Below are 19,392 nucleotides of genomic sequence, written 5' to 3' on the forward strand. Positions count from 1 at the left end.
ACAAGTATCTCGTGAATTGTAATGCAACAATTTATTTATTACATTGTCGTTGATAACTCTATCACATAATAGTATATGGTAAAATCATACTTTTCTTTTCCTCTGGTATTTTTGATATCGTACGCCATACAATGGCATTATAATTTTTTAACGTAACGCCGTGATAATTACGAAGGTTTTTCAAGCATTAAGAGGAAAATTGTTAGCCGCTCGGCGTTTACGCGTTAATTCACAGAACAGACCAACACATTGTAGAAAATTACATTCAGAACTATTAGAAGCGTACTGATGCGATACTGAATGTTAAATACCTTCTTAATTCGAACGCATGTGAATGAAACGACATTAAAATCATCACACACTCTTTTTTGTGGTTTCTTTTGCAATAGTAACAGCTACTTGGAGGAAAACGGTTGGCAAAAGTCAGACAATAATCGGAGACAACTATAGTACACGTCCCCAATCGATTACACATTAGTTTTTCCATTTTTAACAATTTGTTGCAATAAATGGCGTCTTTATGAAATTAGTAAAGATCAATGTAAAACAAGATTTTAGATCTCGTGATGGTGTTTTTTTTATACAGTTTCGTTACAGGAATCAATGAAAAAACTTTCATTGGAGTATCGTTAGTAGAAAAATTTAGCGTTAAGCGAGTAAAGAAATTATGTCAGAGTTTTTCATTCATATTACATTTTCACCGTCGTAGAATCGAATTGGTGTTCTCAGACTGAAAAACACAGTTAGCTGGTCAGAGACGATTACAAAATGTATACTTTACTCAATGTAACGTTACTGGCTTCTAGCTGATATTGTAAACGATACAAAAGGTTATAAACAATTTCGGAACTTTACAAAAAGGTTACAATCCATTCATTCTAATACATTAATATTATATATACAAAGCGTTTTAGACTCGAAATAAATAATTTCATACAAACAAGAACTACTTAAATGTTAAAAAGTCTTCAATAAATAGTATAAATAAATTCTTTGCAGATACAAGAAGAGAAGAAACAATATGTTTTCGTTATCCTATTGGTCATGCAAAGTGTACTTTTCATTGAACACTAATTGACTAGCTAGCCAGTAAAGTTACGTGGTCGACTTTCAATAGCTCGTTATTAAGGTACGCGATATAGTAAAGATAGTTAGTGACGTCGTAAAAAATGTACTAACATACGGGACAGAAATGACGATGAATGAAAAAACTGTTCGACTTTACAATGTCTTCGTCGTTATTACAAGTGGCGTGGCGGTGTTACGTATCGTAGAAGGGGGGGTGGGGAAAATATGTTTCTTGTTTTTTTTCCTCGTTAATACAAACCATTGTTCTTGTTTCTCTCTCTCTCTCTCTCTTTCTTTCGTGTGTGTATTCGTGTAGCAGTCAGAATATTTAAATGCCAGTATCGCAACGCCTGCAATCGGATTTTTTGTTTGTTCACAATAAACGTTATACGACAGTACATGGGAGCATAATGTTTTATTCTTGTTGTTCATTTGTTTTGATGCGTGCGTGATTGTGCCTTTGGTCCTTAGGTCAGATAGGCTCTAGGCAAAGTCTATTAAACATAGAATAACAGTCATTATAGATAATAATTTATAAACTTCAGATGCATAATCGTATCATTCTTCAATATATTATACATTAATAGAATACCTTATGTAAAGTATATTTTGTTTCTGTTATTACTTTTTTTTTATCGTGTCTTCCATTCGTATTTATTTAGTTTCTTTTAAATACATACTATACGATTCCTTTCTGTGCCATTATTTTGTTCTTTGTTCTCTTTCTTTTTTAAAACGGTGTTACACACTGAAAGCTAATTGCTGCTTAAACATTAAGAAACGTAGTATTTTCTCTCGTGAATCGTCAAAACGCCTCGAATAAACACACATATCTTCCCTATATAGTCGTTCGCCGATTAATCAATCGTATCGATTATTCTTTTGATCGTTCGTTTATAGTGGTCGCGGTTAATTAATTTACAATGATCGCTGATCAACGTTCCCCTCGATCCCACATTTCCCCCAACAATTCGTCCCGATGATTCTCTTGCTATATAAATAAAATATCCGTGTTATAATATTGCAATTATTACAATCGTATCCATAATACATTTATATAGGTTACGCTAAGAAATTATTATATATACAATTAAAAAGTTGTTAGGAAATATTGTTTCTTTTAAATAAGTTAAATTTACATTGTATCCCGATTCGTAAAGCGGTCCTTTGTTGCGATCCAGTTGAATCTCGGTTTCGTTCATGATCCCAATTCTGGATCGCAGCAAACGATTCCAATTTCCTTTTAGAATCTTTCTCTCTTATATTGTGTCCGTGTGTTCGTGTGTATGTGTGTGTATGTGACTCAAGTGGTAATTGCAGATCTATGAAGCGCGGATAGATATACAATCATCCTAAAGCTAAACGAGCCGGCGAGTGTCGCGGGCGTCGGGCCGCGAGTTCTATAGATCGTTCCTCGGATCGTTTACAAATCTAGATACCGGCATGGAGTTGGTCGAGCTTCGAAACTACAGTAATTTTCTGATCGCGGGTATTACCACGCTGTTCTTGCTTGCTGTTTTTCGATACTCTCTCTTTCTTTCTCACTCTCTCATACATTCTTTCTCTCGCTTTTGTCACCTCTCTCTCTCTCTCTTTCGCTTCGAACAACTCGAGAAAGGCGTTGTACATGGACGGGTTAGCTTAGCGAAGATTAGCGGATCACCAGAAGCGGGACCAGCGGTGATCGCAGGCTAGTCGATCGCAAGTTATCGAAACGTAAACGCGTTAAGGCAACTGAATCGTAACCGAAAAGGCAAGCAAATTCGAAGCGTAGGCCATGAGTGTGATAGTAAAATTGTCGTGCATGCTTTTTTTTGGCTTCCGCGCTTCAATTCCCGCGGGGCGCGAGACGAAGCCGCGTTTTTATTATAGATCGTTTTTTTTCTAGATCGCAGACCGGCCGGACGCTCGAGGACGCGTCCAGCCGGGGAAGCTTCGTCTTCGAATTAGTGCTACGGAAATTTCATTAGAACGGTTTCTCGATCATCTCTTCTCGGTACTCCTGGCGGTGAAAGATCCGTTTTTTCGTCGTTCCCGTGATCGCGAGATTGATCGCCCGGGGATTCACTGATCCCGCCTCTCCTCCATCATGAACTGATCGACGATCTTCTGCATCGAGTCGCGGAGATCGTCCGGGTCGCTTGTGGTTCCGCTGGTCGTTGTGACTACTTGAGTTACTGTTCTCGTTATTCTGAAAGCGAAACCGTGATTTTTAGTTCGGATCCTCGGATATAAAGATCTGTTTTTGATACATCTTCATGCGGCCAGTCTTACATATTGATTTGCAAAGATTGAATTTCATTTCATTCTTTCAGTTTTAAATAGTTATAAAACTATAGTGGAAGTTTTATTAATTTTTGTAAAAATAATTTCTTAAGCTCGTAACGTTTATATACTTTGTGACTGCATGGAGATCTGTAAAACAAGTATTGATCATTATGCTGGCAATCAAATAAGAAAATAATTTGAGAATTTTAATGTTTTAGTTTGTCTGTATGAATTTTTACTTTTATAGGGAGATTTTATATTTTTAGAAAAACTTCAACAATTGTTAAAAAAATCATAGTAACTAGAAAGCCAGCATAAGGATTAAGAGACTGCAGATCATTATACAGATTCATATTTTCTATAGCCTTTATGATAAAATTATTAGTATGGCCAATTTTTGTTTTCTTTGGCAAGAAAAGGGTGAATTAAAATTTAAAAAGTGGCCTCTAACAGTATAAGTGAAAAATTGCTAAATTACAAAATCGCAAAATTATTTGCAACTGTGCAGATTCTAGTCCTTGCAACCAAAGAAATATATCGCATAAAGATCTGTAGTTTCGAGGCTGAGATATAGGTTCGTTCTGATGCTGCCAATGCAGATTACGGTTTCCGGTTTGCGGCGTTACCTTTCCTGTGTTTCAGGGTCCACTTCTGTCGTTGTCGTTTCCATGAAGGATGGCTCACTGTGTTGCAAAAAGTCAGATTCTGCGTAACAAACGATAAACTGGTAAAAATCCGTGCTGCTTGACGGCCGTACGCGTAATCTTACTATATCATTAGCGGTTCACATAGATACAAGTACCAATTGTATATATCTCTCAATTTTACATCATGCCCAAAACAAGGGGTAATACTAGACACATATAAAAAAATTAACAACATCACTATACATTTGACGATACATAATAATATATAATACGCATTTTCACTCAATCAGCCAACTATGCAACCGCTTTTCTTACACTTCGCTTATCATTTCCCCGGGAAAATATTACACTAAAATTTTCCACGCGTTAAAAAATCCATTCCCCGGTTGGATTCTTTTCAAATACGCACGATCCTCGTCATAGTGATTAGACTGCGATAACAACGTGCCGAAGCGCACAGCATCGACCGTTTATGCTTCGACGATATATTACTTTACCGCGTGCCGTGCGTTTTCTATCGCGGGGCGACTTGAGATCAAAGTTACTTATCGTCTGTCAATCGACACGATCGGGTTATAGAATTTTGAGTAACTAATCGGACTAATTAGCAGCGCTTGAGAGAGTCCGCACTCGATAATTCGAGGGATGTGATCGTTACTGAGGCATGTTCAGAATTACTCCTGACAAGAAAGATTTCGATCCGGGCGCTCCAATTAATGAAAATCAGCGCGCGCTTCCGAAAGTAATTAAACAGGAGAACGGGTAAACGCTCGTGAACGAAGAACACGATCTCTCTGTGGAAAAGAATTTTTTTTTTTTTAACAAAACTGAACCTCGAAACCTGTAGCATGACGTAAAGAATTTGTTCGGTTCCGACGAACGTAGCGATACCGAATGCGAGGGAATGAGCGAAACAAATGACAGATCAACAATGGTAAAACGTCTCTCTTCGGCCCAATTACTCGGAAAAACTGATTCGAGATTCATTAACCGAAACACTGTCAAAGGAAACCTTCCTTGTAAGGGCGGGGCTTGTGCTGCACGCAGCGAGCTCGTGTGAAGCGCTGATAAAAGCTACTGAATAATAAAGCGTTTTAGCAGTTAGTCGTTAAGGTAATATGTTCTCCGATACAACAGAAGAGTATATATATATATCGTCTACGGTGAAAAACAGAAAGGGGGTTCCTTCGGTGGAAAATAAGTAAGGACGCTCGGCAAACGGTTGTCTAGTCGCTAAGAAAAATCTCTAGGAAAAATGAAAAAAAAAAAAAAAAACAAAATACAAAACAAAACGAAAATCCAAGGAGATCAAGAACTCTATGTAGTCGAGGTCTCGCAATAAAAATCATAATGCTAACTACTTAAAATCGGGGGGAATCGGTCGAAGTATCAAAGTGGGGAACGAAATACGCTACAGAAAACGTACGCTAGAACGAATTGTCTTTCGATCGCAAACGAAACGATCCTTTCTCAGGATCCACTAAAAAAACAAATAAATGATCGACAAAGTATACACGAGTTATACAAATCGATTCCCAACGTCTAGGAAAATCAAAGATTTTTACGAGTTGCACAATATGTAATATATATATATATAATATATATAATAATAATAATATATAATGTCGAACGAGATTCGAGAGTTGCGTTTCTCTTATCGTGATAGAAACAGTTTCGTACTTACAATTTTCGACCGAGGAAAACTGTCTCTGGTTTTGACCGTAGCTCATTGAAACACCCTGTGTATAGTGGCAACAAGTTTAAAGGGGCGCGTACTAACTACATCAGTTAGTGTTGTTAGACGAACGGTCAAGTATTGCTGAAGAATTATATTACTGCAGAGTCGATGAGTTAGGCTTGTTCGAAGGGGGGGATAAGAGGCATCTTTGCGCATTCTCGCAGGCCTGTGCTTCCTTTCGATCATGCTAATTCATTGTTTTATTCAGACTGTTACTGGCATTTGGTGTTTCAAGGTTCCCAACGCGTCCTTTCGAAGTTTCTTTTCTATGTGAACAATTTTCATGGCTCTGTTCCGGTTATTTTTTTATCATTTCTTTTTAAATTGAATGACTTGTTTTTTATGCGACTTCTCTTGCTGCTGCGTCTATTTTAGTTCATTGTTGAGCTAATTTTTGTTGAACTGTTAATTTGAATGAACCATGTGACTTACATTTTACATCTACGTATTGCTCCACGAATATTTCATTCAATTATTCAATTTAAATAATTCATTATTCGACTGCGAATTCTCATTTCTCATAGTGTACAAAAATTAGCATTAATCCTACTTCATCAATTAAAATATTACTGTAAAAAGGATATAAAAATGCTATCTGTTAATTCATACGTTCTCTTGCGTTTTAAACACCATCAATTGTCATAATTATAAAAATCTGCATCACTGTTTTTACGAACGTTTGCGAACGCAACAGCAAGTCTCCTAAAAGATCAGAAAACAATGTTCACCCCTTCTAACGTCTCGAGTCGATATCAACGCTCTTGAAACTTCGAGAGGCCGGTAAAACACGTAAAAATGAGAATCGTGGAAACGGAATCGATCGGAAGAAACGGCCGGGTGAAAAATTGCAACGCAGTGAGACCCTGCACAGTCGAAATTGACCGCAGTGGTCGTCCGTCCGCCAGCAAGTTACTGCCACCGGAAGTAGTGCTCTAAAACGCTAAAAGGAGCGCTTCCACTCCCGCCATGGTGAACGGAACAAAAACAGTACGTTAAACAAAAACAAAAAAAAAATGATGAAAGAAAAGACAGATAGAAACAGTCGGGGGAAAAGAAAGACAAGACAACGCTATCCTAAAATGGCGTTTTGCATTGGACAAAGCTGCGAACGATTCGGATACCGTGGGTACATTCCGAAGCGAATGAATCAGGTATATATATATATATATAAATGTATATATGATCGGTCGAAATATCGAATCGGGTAATCGGGTATTTGTCGGGCCATCTTTGCATGGTGTACGGGCAGATAATTTCTCGTGTCGACACGCAATATGTTTCTTTTTTTTTTTTTATACATAGATAAAGGCTACTTACATGACGATTCGCCTAACAATCCTAATCTGTCTAAAATAAATACGATTTGTTGGTCCCTCTACACTTTAGCTTTATCTTGAGTTGCTTATTGTCAGAAGAGCTAGAAAGGGTAAAATAGTGAAAAACTAGAATGAAACCAAACGTGAGAATCGAGCTCTTCTCTCTCGGCTTTCTCTTTTTTTTTTTAGGGGAACGTGCATCAAGCGAGAAAAAACAAAACAAAAACAGAATATCGTGGCACAGTATTACAACAGTCGAGGGGGGGGGGGGGGGAGAAAAAAAACAACAAAAACAGCAGTAATAACGAAACAAGAAGGGTGAAGAGAGAGAAGGAGAGAGAGAGAGAGAAAGAGAGAAAAAAATAATATAAAACAGATTAAATTATCGGCGTGTGAAACGCTGCAGGATACGACAACTTAAGACTTTTTGACAGAGACTAAAAGATGCAATAAAGGGGCATGCAAGGTGTCGATTATCGTTAAATCATGCAGCACATTCGCTATCACGGTGGGCTCGATCGAACCTGTTAGAAAAAGAAAGCTTGTAGACGTGATTGGTCTTCTTTCGATCGTTCGTCTGCTTTCGCAGTAACACGACGAAGATGTTTGTCGCTTCCCGTCGATCATTTCGTTCGCGGTTTCACAGTTGAACAACAGTCCGCAACAATGTTGCATCGGGATCCACCCTAATCTCTCGCGGAGATAACGACACAGTAATCGACAGTTTTCTGGGACACTGCATACCTTTGTAAAACCTTTTTTGCCAGCGATCTCGTGCCGCAAGGACTCTCGAGGTTCTTCATCTTGGCGGACGAAGAATGTGAGATATTGTGTGAAGTGTGTAAAATATTCCTAAAATGTTTGCCCAAACTCTCTATAAACTTTTCTCCAGTTTTCTTTAAATCTTTAAAATATCGCTGTTATTCCTTGAAACGTTGTTTTTACCAGAATGATTTTAAATAACGTATCAAGAATACCCTAAAAGCATTTTTGGAGCCAGTGGAATAATCACTCAATGTTAGGCATACCAATTGATGTTTCTTGCTGTATTTCTCCACTCATCGCCATTTTTATCGTAATAGATTCTACGAAATAGTATGTTTAAACAATTTTGATAGCAACGTGCCAGATAATTAAAATGCATTTGATTTCACTTTGTAAATTGCAAGAACGAGTCCACTGAGATTCCAAACGGCTTCTATTGCAGTTTTTTTATAAATAGCCTCAATTGAATCAATTAAATTCCGAAAATAGCACTATATCTCCAACGATCATGCAAAAATTAGACCCTTAATTCCAGTGTAAAAATCAAACTACGTTGCTCTAAAGATAACACTGCCTTCATCTAATCCCGCTAGCTTTCGTACAGTTCATCCAGTCAAACATTTTTGGAACATTCAGCGTCGTTTGTATCGAGTGATGTGTATCGTTAAATCGGCTGCAAGTTAAACATTTCGAGTGTTCAGAGCGGTGGCTTACATGGTTGACCAAACAAACAGCTTGTTACTCTCTCTATCGTTTTTTTTTTTTTTTTTTTTTTTTCGTAAATAGAAATAAATAAAAATGAAGGGTAATTCGTACCCAGCTTGCCTCGGGGAATTGTTAGAGAGGGTGTAGATGGCACGTTGGAATGTTTGTGGCTCCAGGGTAAGAAAAATTGCTAGTAGGACCACCAGCGAAGCGGCGGCTACGCTCATCCAACATGCGCAGCCTGCTCTACCGGAAGTCTTCCTCCTAGGCGTTCCCTCAACCGTGCTCGAGCAAACTGACCGTACCGAACTGTCTGTTTCTGTCGCTTAAAACATTACACGCCTCCTATGAAACGTTCTATCCGGCACAATCGCCGTTTGGTTGTTCGTTCACGACGAACTTTGCTTCGCATTCTCGCGCTCCCACGCCGTGATTAGTATGAAGAGACCAGCGAGATACGCGGTCCGATTCGTCCCTGATCACACTGCATTTAGGATTCTCCGTGATTCCAGGGAATTCAGGCATTTCCACATTCGATTCCTTGCAACCAAGCTGAACGTTTTCAATGTTTGGCCTTTTCAGATGTTTCTTTGGTTAATAATAATTATTCCGACTCCATAGGAATCGAGTTTATTAAATATTGTATCTTTTAATACTGTATACTTCTCGGAAGATTTCTTAGTAGACTGTTTAGTGAGTTCAAGGAATATATAAAGTGAAGAATTTCTTATGTCTTTAAATTGTATAATTCAAATACATGGAGCACTCTAAGGACAGTCATTTTCATAGTGAATCAATGAATCATCCAAGTGGATCTTTGTGATAAAAATTGTTGTCGAATATAAATACCAAAAACAAAAAACAATCAGCCTGTTTGACAACCCTCTGCATATAGTAATAACAGCAACGATAATAGTAATCATAATAATAATGATAATAATTTAAAAGAAAAAAATCAAAATAAAGCAAAATAAAAATGCAGATGTTAAAAATACAGATAAAACAACAAAAAAAATTAAATAAACATGAAAACATTTTTTTAAAAGTAAAATTTTGGTTACGATAATTGTAGAAGCTTGCGACGAATAGACCCAAAGGGTTGCAGAATTTAATGTGAACGAAATCGCAGAAATGCAGTCCGATGAGGGATCGCACCACGTAAATGAAGAAAATAGCAGGGATCGAGACGACGCTCGATTGACATTTGGCAGCGATGCGACTGATTTTGTTGATAGTCCCGTGACACATGAGCAAACGCGGTATCCAGAAAAATTTGGTAAAATAGAACACATCGATAGCCCGGAAGCTGGGGAGCCGTTTACTCCCGATGTTATTCACGAGAATCAGTACTCCGTTGGTGGGATTAATTGGATTGTTTTGTGGATTAAAAAAGTTCAGAGACCAGTATGAAGCTTCGCTTGGGACAGGGTGTAGAACATGTAACATTGTGAAGCCGAAACAACAATTTCTCGTCGGTTCGAGCAATTCCGAGGCTTTGAGAATGTTTATTTTTTTAGTGAGCTGTTACCATTTGATACGCATGGAGTGTATATCGAGTATAGCTAATTGTGTTATAAGAGTGACCCATGGAATTTTGATGCTCGAAGTAGTATTTTATGTTCACCTTTTTTTTTTTTATCGGGATTCTTTTGGGGACCAGACGAATTGTTGTTGCGTTGATCTTATTTTTTTTCGAAATGAAAGGATTAGTTTCTTTAATTATTGCCAGCCTTATTACCTCGTGACCTCTGCATGTGATACACATGTGTAATCATGAAATGCTGTATGCGAGGTCATGGATGTGTTTAAAAAGAAATATCCTGCTTGCGTGCACAAATCAAATTATTGAAAGACAATATTTTTTAGCCTTTATTTGATATTATTGTGCAAATTATACCATTTTCAATAGTAAATCATTCATTTACTCATACTTGTTCGATGTAAAGTATTTTTAAATAATATTGTACTTGATGGATATATTCATATCAAGTTCTATTTATTTTTACAATTTGCCTCTGATATTAAGAAAATTATTTAATACTTATTACAATTATAAGAATTATAAGATTCTTAAAACTCAAATATTCTATTTTATATCTCAGAAAAAGGAATACAATAAAAGTAGTCCAACAAAAATATTTTATTTGATGAATTTTATTATAATGAACCATTTGGAGAAATAATGCCATGCTGTCATAAATATATATCAAGAATGGATCATTTACTATCTGAAATAGTATTTCAATAATATATTTTTCCAATTTGGGTATATCTATTATAATGCAAGCCATTGATATTTCTTTTTGACCTTATGTTTTCACACGCCAAAATAAGATGTCTAACCATGGATGAACATCAGTGAGAAAAAGTATGCTAGTCCCAGAAGCCCCTGATTCGCAATTTTATCCGTTCAACCAAGTAGGCAAAAAATAGGGGGAAGAGAATCTTCCTTTCGAACGAAGCACATTGATCTCGATCACCAAATCACCCTATGAAAAAACAGTTCTCAATCCCCACGGTAAGTCCACGAAGATTCAGAAAACCACACAGGTACGCAGATTCGCGGACTGCCTTGTCACAAGCTTTGTTTTTCTTTTGCGAGTAAGTTATCGTTCTCGTAATTTTCTATTCATCCACCTTGTGCAAATACACCGTTTTTGTTAACAGCTGTTATATATATATATGCAAGCTTGATATATATCATGCAACGCCGTGTGCAAAGAATATGCATAAATTAGGCGAACATTGGTGCTATATCTCATTTTTGCTGCTTCTAGCTAAATTAATCAGGCTCTTCTTCTGCCCTCCGCAACAGGTGGTTTCGAACATTTATTACACAGATGATTACGGATTTTAGTGTCTAAGCGATGGTTAGTCAGAACGAGATTAGTATTCATGTTATATACCACATACATCTGTATCAATTGATTGTATCGTCGTAATAGATTTTCAACCAAGAGACAATCTATTTTTAACTGCAACTGTGCAACTGGAACTATCGATCACACTGTTCAACAAATTTTGATTTTCTGCGCGTAGTCGAAATCGAATTATCTTTGGAACACGAATGCGAATCCTTTCGTCAACTTTCGTGTGAAATTTTTATAATTCGAGAGGTTTTGCGTTCGAATAGCAATGTCTATGTAATTTATTTTTATGTTAAATTATTCTCTGGAGTTTCTTTATGAATATGGTACAGTTTAGTAGAGTGTGAATAGGTACACATTTTCAAGGCAGGTTCAAGTGGAAATATACAAATTGGATGTTACCAGAGGAACCATTTTTACAAAAACTACTTTTACTATTAGTTTACAATGGACGAGGGTCAAGTCTTGTTTTTTCAATGGCACTTTTTCATATCTTTTTCATGATGGTACATTTGAGAACAAATTCAATGGTAAAGATGCACTTCGTTTAAAAAAGTGAAATTATTCTATTTGTATTGAAAATTAGCTATACATTTCATAGAATTTATCTTCAAATGAGCCATCAAATCATCAAAATACAAAGCTCCATTTAAAAAACAATATTAATCGTCTGTTTTTGTAGTGTCTAATGCCTACACACCAAATAATTAGCTGTACTACGTTTTTCTAAAAGCTATTACTCAAATATTGTTATTAAAACATGGATGTCGATGTGCTAAAATAATTCCACAAAACCAATTAGACTACGGTACAATTTAATTATGTGAATTCAATTACTGTCTATTGTCTTATAATTTAAAACAGTATCAGAGACATTTATTTATTAACTCATAATTTCAAGCAGTATAATAGACAGTTTAATACAATTAAATTGTAACATAGTAGAATTAATTTTATGAAACCTGTAGTCACCGACATTTATCATTACACCACTAAATCAAAGCAGCTTAAACTATTCTCTACTCGATTACAGGTACACTCAAACTTCACACCTAATTTTCCCACAATTGGCTCGACATCTACGTCTAAAATAATATACAGTTGTGCATGATAGACGGAGGATCCAAAATTGGTTGAACAGTGGCAGAAATTACGATCGACAGACCCCGAACTCCCTGCTCCCAAGAGCAGAGCCCCGCTAGAGCCAGTGTCCCCCTAGGAAGCTACATTCGGCGAGGATAGAAAAGAAATAGAATAAAAACGGTGTGGATAAAATGGGAGAAAGGGGTGTCATGCACAATAAGAAGCGAGATCCACGAGATGAGCGCGCTGGTCCGCGGTCTCCCCGTGTCCGGCGTATCACGGTGTATCGAGAGTAAGAACGTTGGATAGCGGGATATGTACATTGCTTACTTAGAAGGTTAGCTGTGAGTGCGGTACCTTGGTCGTCCTCCAACGGGGACAGCTCCGCACCTTCGTGCAGTGCTACATCAGACCCGCTGGAACTGCCCAGCGTACGCCTCTTGCTCGGCGATCTTCTCCTCGGCGGCGGCGAGCCGTCGCTCTCAGTGTCACTTTGCAAATCGTGCCTCGAGCTACCGTTTTTCGGATAAGTGTCCCCGTTCCCGGAGCCGGGCGAGGTGTCCTGCGACACCTGGGACTGGCTCTCCCAGTGCTCGAGCTTCTCACTCTGCCGCCACGGCTCCGACGCCTCGGCTCTCAACGCTCTCGCCTGATCGACAACTATCGTGTCCTCGGTCACCGTTCGGACAGTCTGCTCGACTTTGCTGGCACCGAGGGACTCGGTCGCTAGACACCGTACAGTCGTCATCACGGTCTTCACCACGGTCTCGTCGGTCTGTTCAGTCTTCGTTGAAATCGTTGTGCGGGTTAACGTCTGGTTGGCGGTCACCAAGCTGCTCTCCTCTCTATCGGCTATCGTCAGGGTCTCTAAGGGATCGGCCACCATGGCTAAACTGTGCGTCTGGGACATCTCCAGCTTCGTCAAGTCAGTCTTCTCGCGGAGATCATCGGGCTCCCGGATCATCAACTTCGGATCCTCTTCTTTGATCGCCGGGTCAATCTCTGGCGAATCCTGTTTCGATATCGCGTTTTCTATGGCGACAGTGTCGAGCTCGTTCTCCACCGTTTTTTTCACCTTGACCGGTATCTTGCTCTTCGGGCTGGTGGTCTTTTCGGGTGAACGGTCCTCGTGCTTCGTCTGCTCCGTGGCCTTGTGTTTCGGACTGTACGGCGTGTACGAGGTGTCTTTGAGGTCTAGATGAAAGTCTGTTTTGATGGACGACCTGGTGGAGTGACGCGGGGCGGGAACAGGTTGCTTTGTTGGAGCAGAAGTAGCATGCCTCTCTACAGTCCCATCAATCTCAGCCGAATCATGCCCTGACCCATCCAAAAGGACATGGACAAGAACAGGAACAAGGACATAAAGCACATTGATACACACTAAGAATTTCGATCTCTAGCCCAGCTGCGACAGATGGACTCGAAAAAGATTTCAGCGTGTCTGTCTCACGTTACGTAAATCGTCGGCGTGTGCACGCGCGACACTTGGACACACAGTATATGTAGTACTCGTCCACGAGAAACGTCGATCACAGTTCGATCACTCTTGCGCGTGCACGCGTCGGTTCTATTGTCTGTGTGCTCGTCTGTTTGTATCGTGTGTAAAGGTGTTAAGTGTTGTGCGCGTGTTTCGTACGTCTGTGTTTTCGGATGTACTGTACGTGTTCTCGTGTGCGTGTCTTGTGTTCTTGTGTGTGTGTGTGTGTGCAGAACACTTTCTACATTTAGTATTTAGTTAGTATCAATACTGCAACAGGATTAGTTTGTTTATAAAAAGAAACACTCAGTTAAATGGTGTCTAATCGTGGCGCCTGAGTCTTACTAAAACGTACCCGGAGCAGCCGACGGTCGCAGTCATCGGTGACGACGATGATGATGATCGTATTTTTGCGGGAGAATTTCGGATCGAAAGCGTGTGTCGTGTGTGGCGATCCGTGGAAGCGAACGATCGGTCTTTACAGTGAAGAATCAGCGGAGAATGATTCAGAGTAATTATGCTACAGAACTAAGAGAAATAGAACTCAGGGCTAGGCTACCACTTTCAGCTAATTTCAAGCGCGGTGCTGTCGACGCGAGCTTTCTGTTCACCGATCCCTTTCGGCGGATCTCGTTCGATGACTTTGCGAGACACATCTTTTGGATAGGGCAGTGATCTGACCAATTGCTGTGTCTGCAGTTTATTTTCAAGAATCATTAACTTTATATATATATCGCATAAGATGTTCAATTCTTTTATTCCTTTGTTCTGATTATTTTTTAATAAAAGATTTAATACGTTTTACGCGATAAATATAAAGCTAATTGCGCTGGAAAATAAACCAACTGCAACTAGCTCCACTACCCCATCGTGAATCAACTGCTTCGTTGTTCTGTGGATGTTTCGATGGGACTGCGAGCAGTTCCGTGGAAGTATGATCATAAATGATGTTCTGAGGAGTTGCAAAAATCTGACACAGGTTTTAAGTACTTTGACGGGTATTTTATCAGCCATTGTGTCATATAATATTTTTTACTATTTTTTTACGTGTACCTATTTAGTAGTAGTAGTAATATTATAATTTTACATCTATAACTAATAACTACAGTATCACAAAACTGAATAGTTTAAATGCAACAGAGTGAAGACGTTCGAATTTAAGAATATTCAACTTCGGATGTATAAAAATAATTCGCAGCAAGAGTACATTGACAAAGTGAATCATAAAATAGTTATTTTCCTCAAGACCTATATTCTACTAACAATAGACATTTTGCAACAATGCAAGAAAAACTCAGAAGAAGCAGATCGCACCACTTCATTCTCCATGTCAGACTATCCACGAAAGAACTTCATTGCTCGACATCCTACCATTAAATATAGCTCGTAACACGCATCTAACATCCAAAGCCGATTGAAATGCAGACTGCAGTAAATTCTCTCAAATTGTCGTTCAGCTTGTAAATAAAAACGGACAATCTAGGAAGAGGAGATACGATTGTCCGAGCCTCACGGTTGGTTTTTATAATAGTTGACAATTGACAATTGTAAAACCAATTCGAGAGGCTCGAATAATCGTATCCCCTCTACTCTAATTGTCCTTTTTTTAAATTTACAAACCTACGATTTAAGAGAAGTCACTGCAACGCACAACGCGCTAAAGAAAGTGACACGCGACGTCATCGGACCCGATCCATGAGGGCAAAGGGACCGGCAGAGTGCCTTTTTTTCGCGTTGACAGGACCGCATAGACAGAGGACAGAAATGGATGATGTCGCGGGCGTCGATGTTATTATACAAATGTAAACGGACGCGTATATTGACAGTCTCGCGTCAATGCCACAAACGAGGTATCTATTTAGTAAGAGACGTGCGCACAATATTAGTCAGTGTGAAAGCGTCGGCAGGTGCTAACTATGGAAGATAAAGCTAAATATAAATGAGGGCACCAAAATAGAATTCTGCTAACGTATTGATCTTGGGCCTGTGATCTGTGTATACGTGGTACTTCTAGCTCTCGGCTGACCATACGTTACCTGCTTTCGACATCGTGTACGCCTGCTCGGCTAGGCTCTGCGCCCGTCTGGCAGCCTCCTCGGTGACATCTGGAAAAGTCATCGAAAAGTGATGTGAGCACGATTCGGCAATCGCACGGCGAACATTCAAAGCAATGAACTGACAAAGAGATTAGATGAATGATGGTTTTTCCCTGCATGGCATACCTCGGTTCATGCTTCTCTAGCCGTGGGTTCTCCTGTTAATTCAATGAGATAATAGTAATAATAATAAGAATAATAATAATCATAATAATAATCGTATTTTCTCTTTCGATTGATCAACGTGTGACGTCTATACGATATGCTAGAATCAACAAATTAACAACGGATCGATGAGGAATCAATGGCCGCCGCCGCGCGTGGGCGGACACAGATATTCGTAATTAGTATCATTCGGAACGATCTTGGATATGCATATATATATATGTTAAAAAATAGCGTAATAAAAAACCTGAAAACATGCATTAAAGAAAATTGTTAAGGAAGTTAAGAACGCACAAACTGAAAAAATCAGAACAGCAAATAAATCGAAATCATGTATGTTTCTCTTTTTTTTCTCGTTCCTTTTTTTTTTCTCTTTCTATTTAAATGTTGTTCTACGCTAGATCGTGTATCCTAACCCGCGTTGTTACACATTTAGGGGGACACTGTCGTACTATAAAGTGACGAAGCGTTAACGATCCACTGTTATAGAAAGTGAATTTAGAATTACATATCTCGACTCCGACAATCGGTTTTTCAAAGACCACGTTAAATTTTTATTTAACCCCGCACTTTATAGTACGCGTCCCGGAATATTATTACTTTGGCCCTCGTTTCTCGTAAGAGACGACGAGTCGACAAAAATTAGTACACTAACGAGTGATTGATAATCGGATAGATAGATAGATAAGAGAGAGAGAGAGTGTTAGGAATTATATTACGAATGACACAGTGCAATGACCGGCGTCCCGGTCACTTTGGTAAACGACTACCAAAAACTTAAGTTACAGAAAAGCGTCAACTTAATTAATCATGTTACACACAGCTGGTATGTAATATGTAGAACGCAATTATTGCAAGATACCTTCGATTCTATTGTCAGTGTACTCGGCGAGACTGGGTGGTGGGGTCGCCGCCGTCCGCACAGACTTTCTTACGACTGTGGTGACGGTTTGCCGTGTGCGAGGCTCGAGGTGCTCTACTTCGCTAGATATCGTGACAACCCTAACCGAACCGTCGTCCGGGCTAACCCTCGACGGGCTAACTTTCTGTGGAATGCGGGACACCTTCTGCGACTTCACCTCGGTCAGCCGAACGTGGACCTCGGACTCGGTAGGCAAAGGGTCGCCGGACCGGGGACTCGAGCTAATTATAGTTTGCGTCACAACCCCCCTGTCGCCTGTCCTAACTACTCTAGTCTCGGGGCCCTGTAACCTTTGATTGTCCTGCCAGATTGATTTGTCTAACGCGGAGCCGTGTCTAGGGTCCTCCACGACCATGGTCCTATCGCCTTTGCCGGCTAGCCTTTGAGCAAGCTGTTCCTTTGCCAGCTTATCAGACTCGTCAACTTTGGTAACTACCCTCTGCGTCCTCTCGACGGTCTCTTTGACCTCGTCGGACAGCTCGTCGCTGTGTTTTCCACCCTTGAACAAGCCGGAGAGGAAACCACTGCCCTTCTCCTTGGCCTTCTTGCCTTTGTCTTTCACCGCCTCTGCGGTGTCAGAGATCGCTTCGGCACCGGCCGACACCTTTTGCTTCGCCGATTCTGCACCGTCTTTTACACCCTTCGACAGCTTCTCTTTGCCGAGTTGGATGCTTTCGGCTACTTCGAGGACCGCCACTTCGGCTTTGCCTTCGACATGTTTAGCGCCCTCCGATAATTTTTCCGCCGCGGATTTACCGGCCTCCGAAGTTTTCTGCAAACCTGTCGCCACCTTCTCGCCGACTTTGCCGGCCGCGTCTTTTGCAGCAGTGGCGACTTTGTCCTTCGCGTCTCTGACGTCGCCCAGGGCTTTGTCTTTAGCGGCGTCGAGGTCTTTCGACTTCTCCTTCGCTGTTTCTCGAAGCTTAGCTTCCTCCTCTTCCGCCTCCTTCTTGGTTTCGTCGAGGAAATCCTTGACGTCGTCGGTAACCTCTTCGGCTGCGTGTTTCGCACCCTTTATGAGTCCAGAAAGGAAGCCACTGCCTTTCTCCTTCGCTGCTTTAGCTTTTTTAGCGGCTTTGTCCTTGGCAGCTTCTGCTCCTTCCGCGACCGCTGCTGCGCCGGATGATATCTTCTGCTTCGCAGCTTCTGCGTCCTCTTTGACCTCTTTGGTCATCTTTTCCTTAGCTGTCTTCACGCTGTCGGCTGCGTCTTTGGCAGTTGCAGCAGCTTTGGCTTCGACCTGCTTAGCTCCTGTCTTCAGATGTTCCGCCGCAGCTTTGCTAGTGTCTGCTACACTTTGCGCACCGTCGGAGACTTTCTGAGCCACTTTGTCCTTTACATCCTTAGCGCTAGATAAAGCTTGATCCTTTGTACTTTCAACGTCCTTTATCTTCTCTGCGGCTGCTGCACGAGCTTTAGCTTCCTCCTCCGCTGCCCCTTTCTTCGTTTCGTCGAGGAAGTCCTTTACATCTTCGGAGACTTCCTCGGCAGCGTGCTTCGCGCCCTTGATGAGTCCAGATATCAGACCTCCGCTCTTTTCCTTCGCCTTCTTCGCTTCCTTCGCAGCTCTGTCTTTCGTAGCCTCGGCTGTCCCTGCTGCTTTGTCTACTCCGGTTGCGGCTTTATCTTTCACCAGACTTGCATCCTTTTTGATCTCCTCCGATACCTTGCCGGCTTTGTCTTTGACGCCAGCTGCTAGGTCTTTGGCTGCTGCCTCTGCCTTTTTAGCAGTGTCCGCAGCTTTCTCGCCTGCATCGGATGCTTTCTGTACTCCAGCAGCTGCTGTGTCACTGATCTTGTCTTTGACATCTTTCACGGCTATGGAGACTTTGTCTTTGGCGTCGCTGAGATCAGCTGTCGCCTTGTCTTTCATGGCTTCCAAATCTTTAGCTCTTCTCGCAGCTGCTTCGCGAGCTTGGGCCTCGTTTTCAGCAGCCTCCCTTCTCGTTTCTTCGAGGAATCCCGTGATGTCGCTGGAGACATCATCGGCTGTGTGTTTGGCTCCCTTGAAGAGTCCAGAGAGGAAGCCACTGCCTTTTTCTTTTGCTTTCTTAGCTTCCGCTGCAGTCTTGTCTGCTGCTGCCTCTGCACCTTCTACGACTGCTTCTACGCCAGATGAAACCTTGCTCTTTACTACGGCGGCATCATCTTTGATTTCTTTAGACACTTTAGCTTTAGTGTCCTTGGCTCCGTCGACTACGTGCTGCGCTGCTGATTTTGTTTTATCCTGGACCTCTTTAGCGCCATCGGAGATCTTTTCTCCAACAGCTTTGCC

The 19,392-nt window shown here is 40.6% G+C and overlaps 1 protein-coding gene across 14 annotated transcripts in view; it reads right to left on the reverse strand.

Moving 5' to 3' along the window:
- Positions 1 to 16: 16 nt before the first annotated feature.
- Positions 17 to 19,392, reverse strand: part of LOC144470402 (uncharacterized) — a 153,422-nt gene continuing 134,046 nt past the window's right edge. For 2 of the 14 annotated variants that reach the window (XM_078181479.1, XM_078181476.1), the window contains 3 exons: positions 15,971 to 16,039; positions 3,963 to 4,041; positions 17 to 3,259 (listed from right to left, as the gene is read on the reverse strand). In XM_078181479.1, the coding sequence (XP_078037605.1) occupies positions 3,133 to 3,259; positions 3,963 to 4,041; positions 15,971 to 16,039 (275 nt within the window). In that variant the 3' untranslated portion in view covers positions 17 to 3,132. The other 12 variants (XM_078181478.1, XM_078181472.1, XM_078181470.1 and 9 more) reach the window with 12 other exon arrangements.

The sequence above is a fragment of the Augochlora pura genome, chromosome 5 (genome assembly GCF_028453695.1).
Source record: "Augochlora pura isolate Apur16 chromosome 5, APUR_v2.2.1, whole genome shotgun sequence".
Taxonomy (NCBI): Eukaryota; Metazoa; Arthropoda; class Insecta; order Hymenoptera; family Halictidae; genus Augochlora; species Augochlora pura.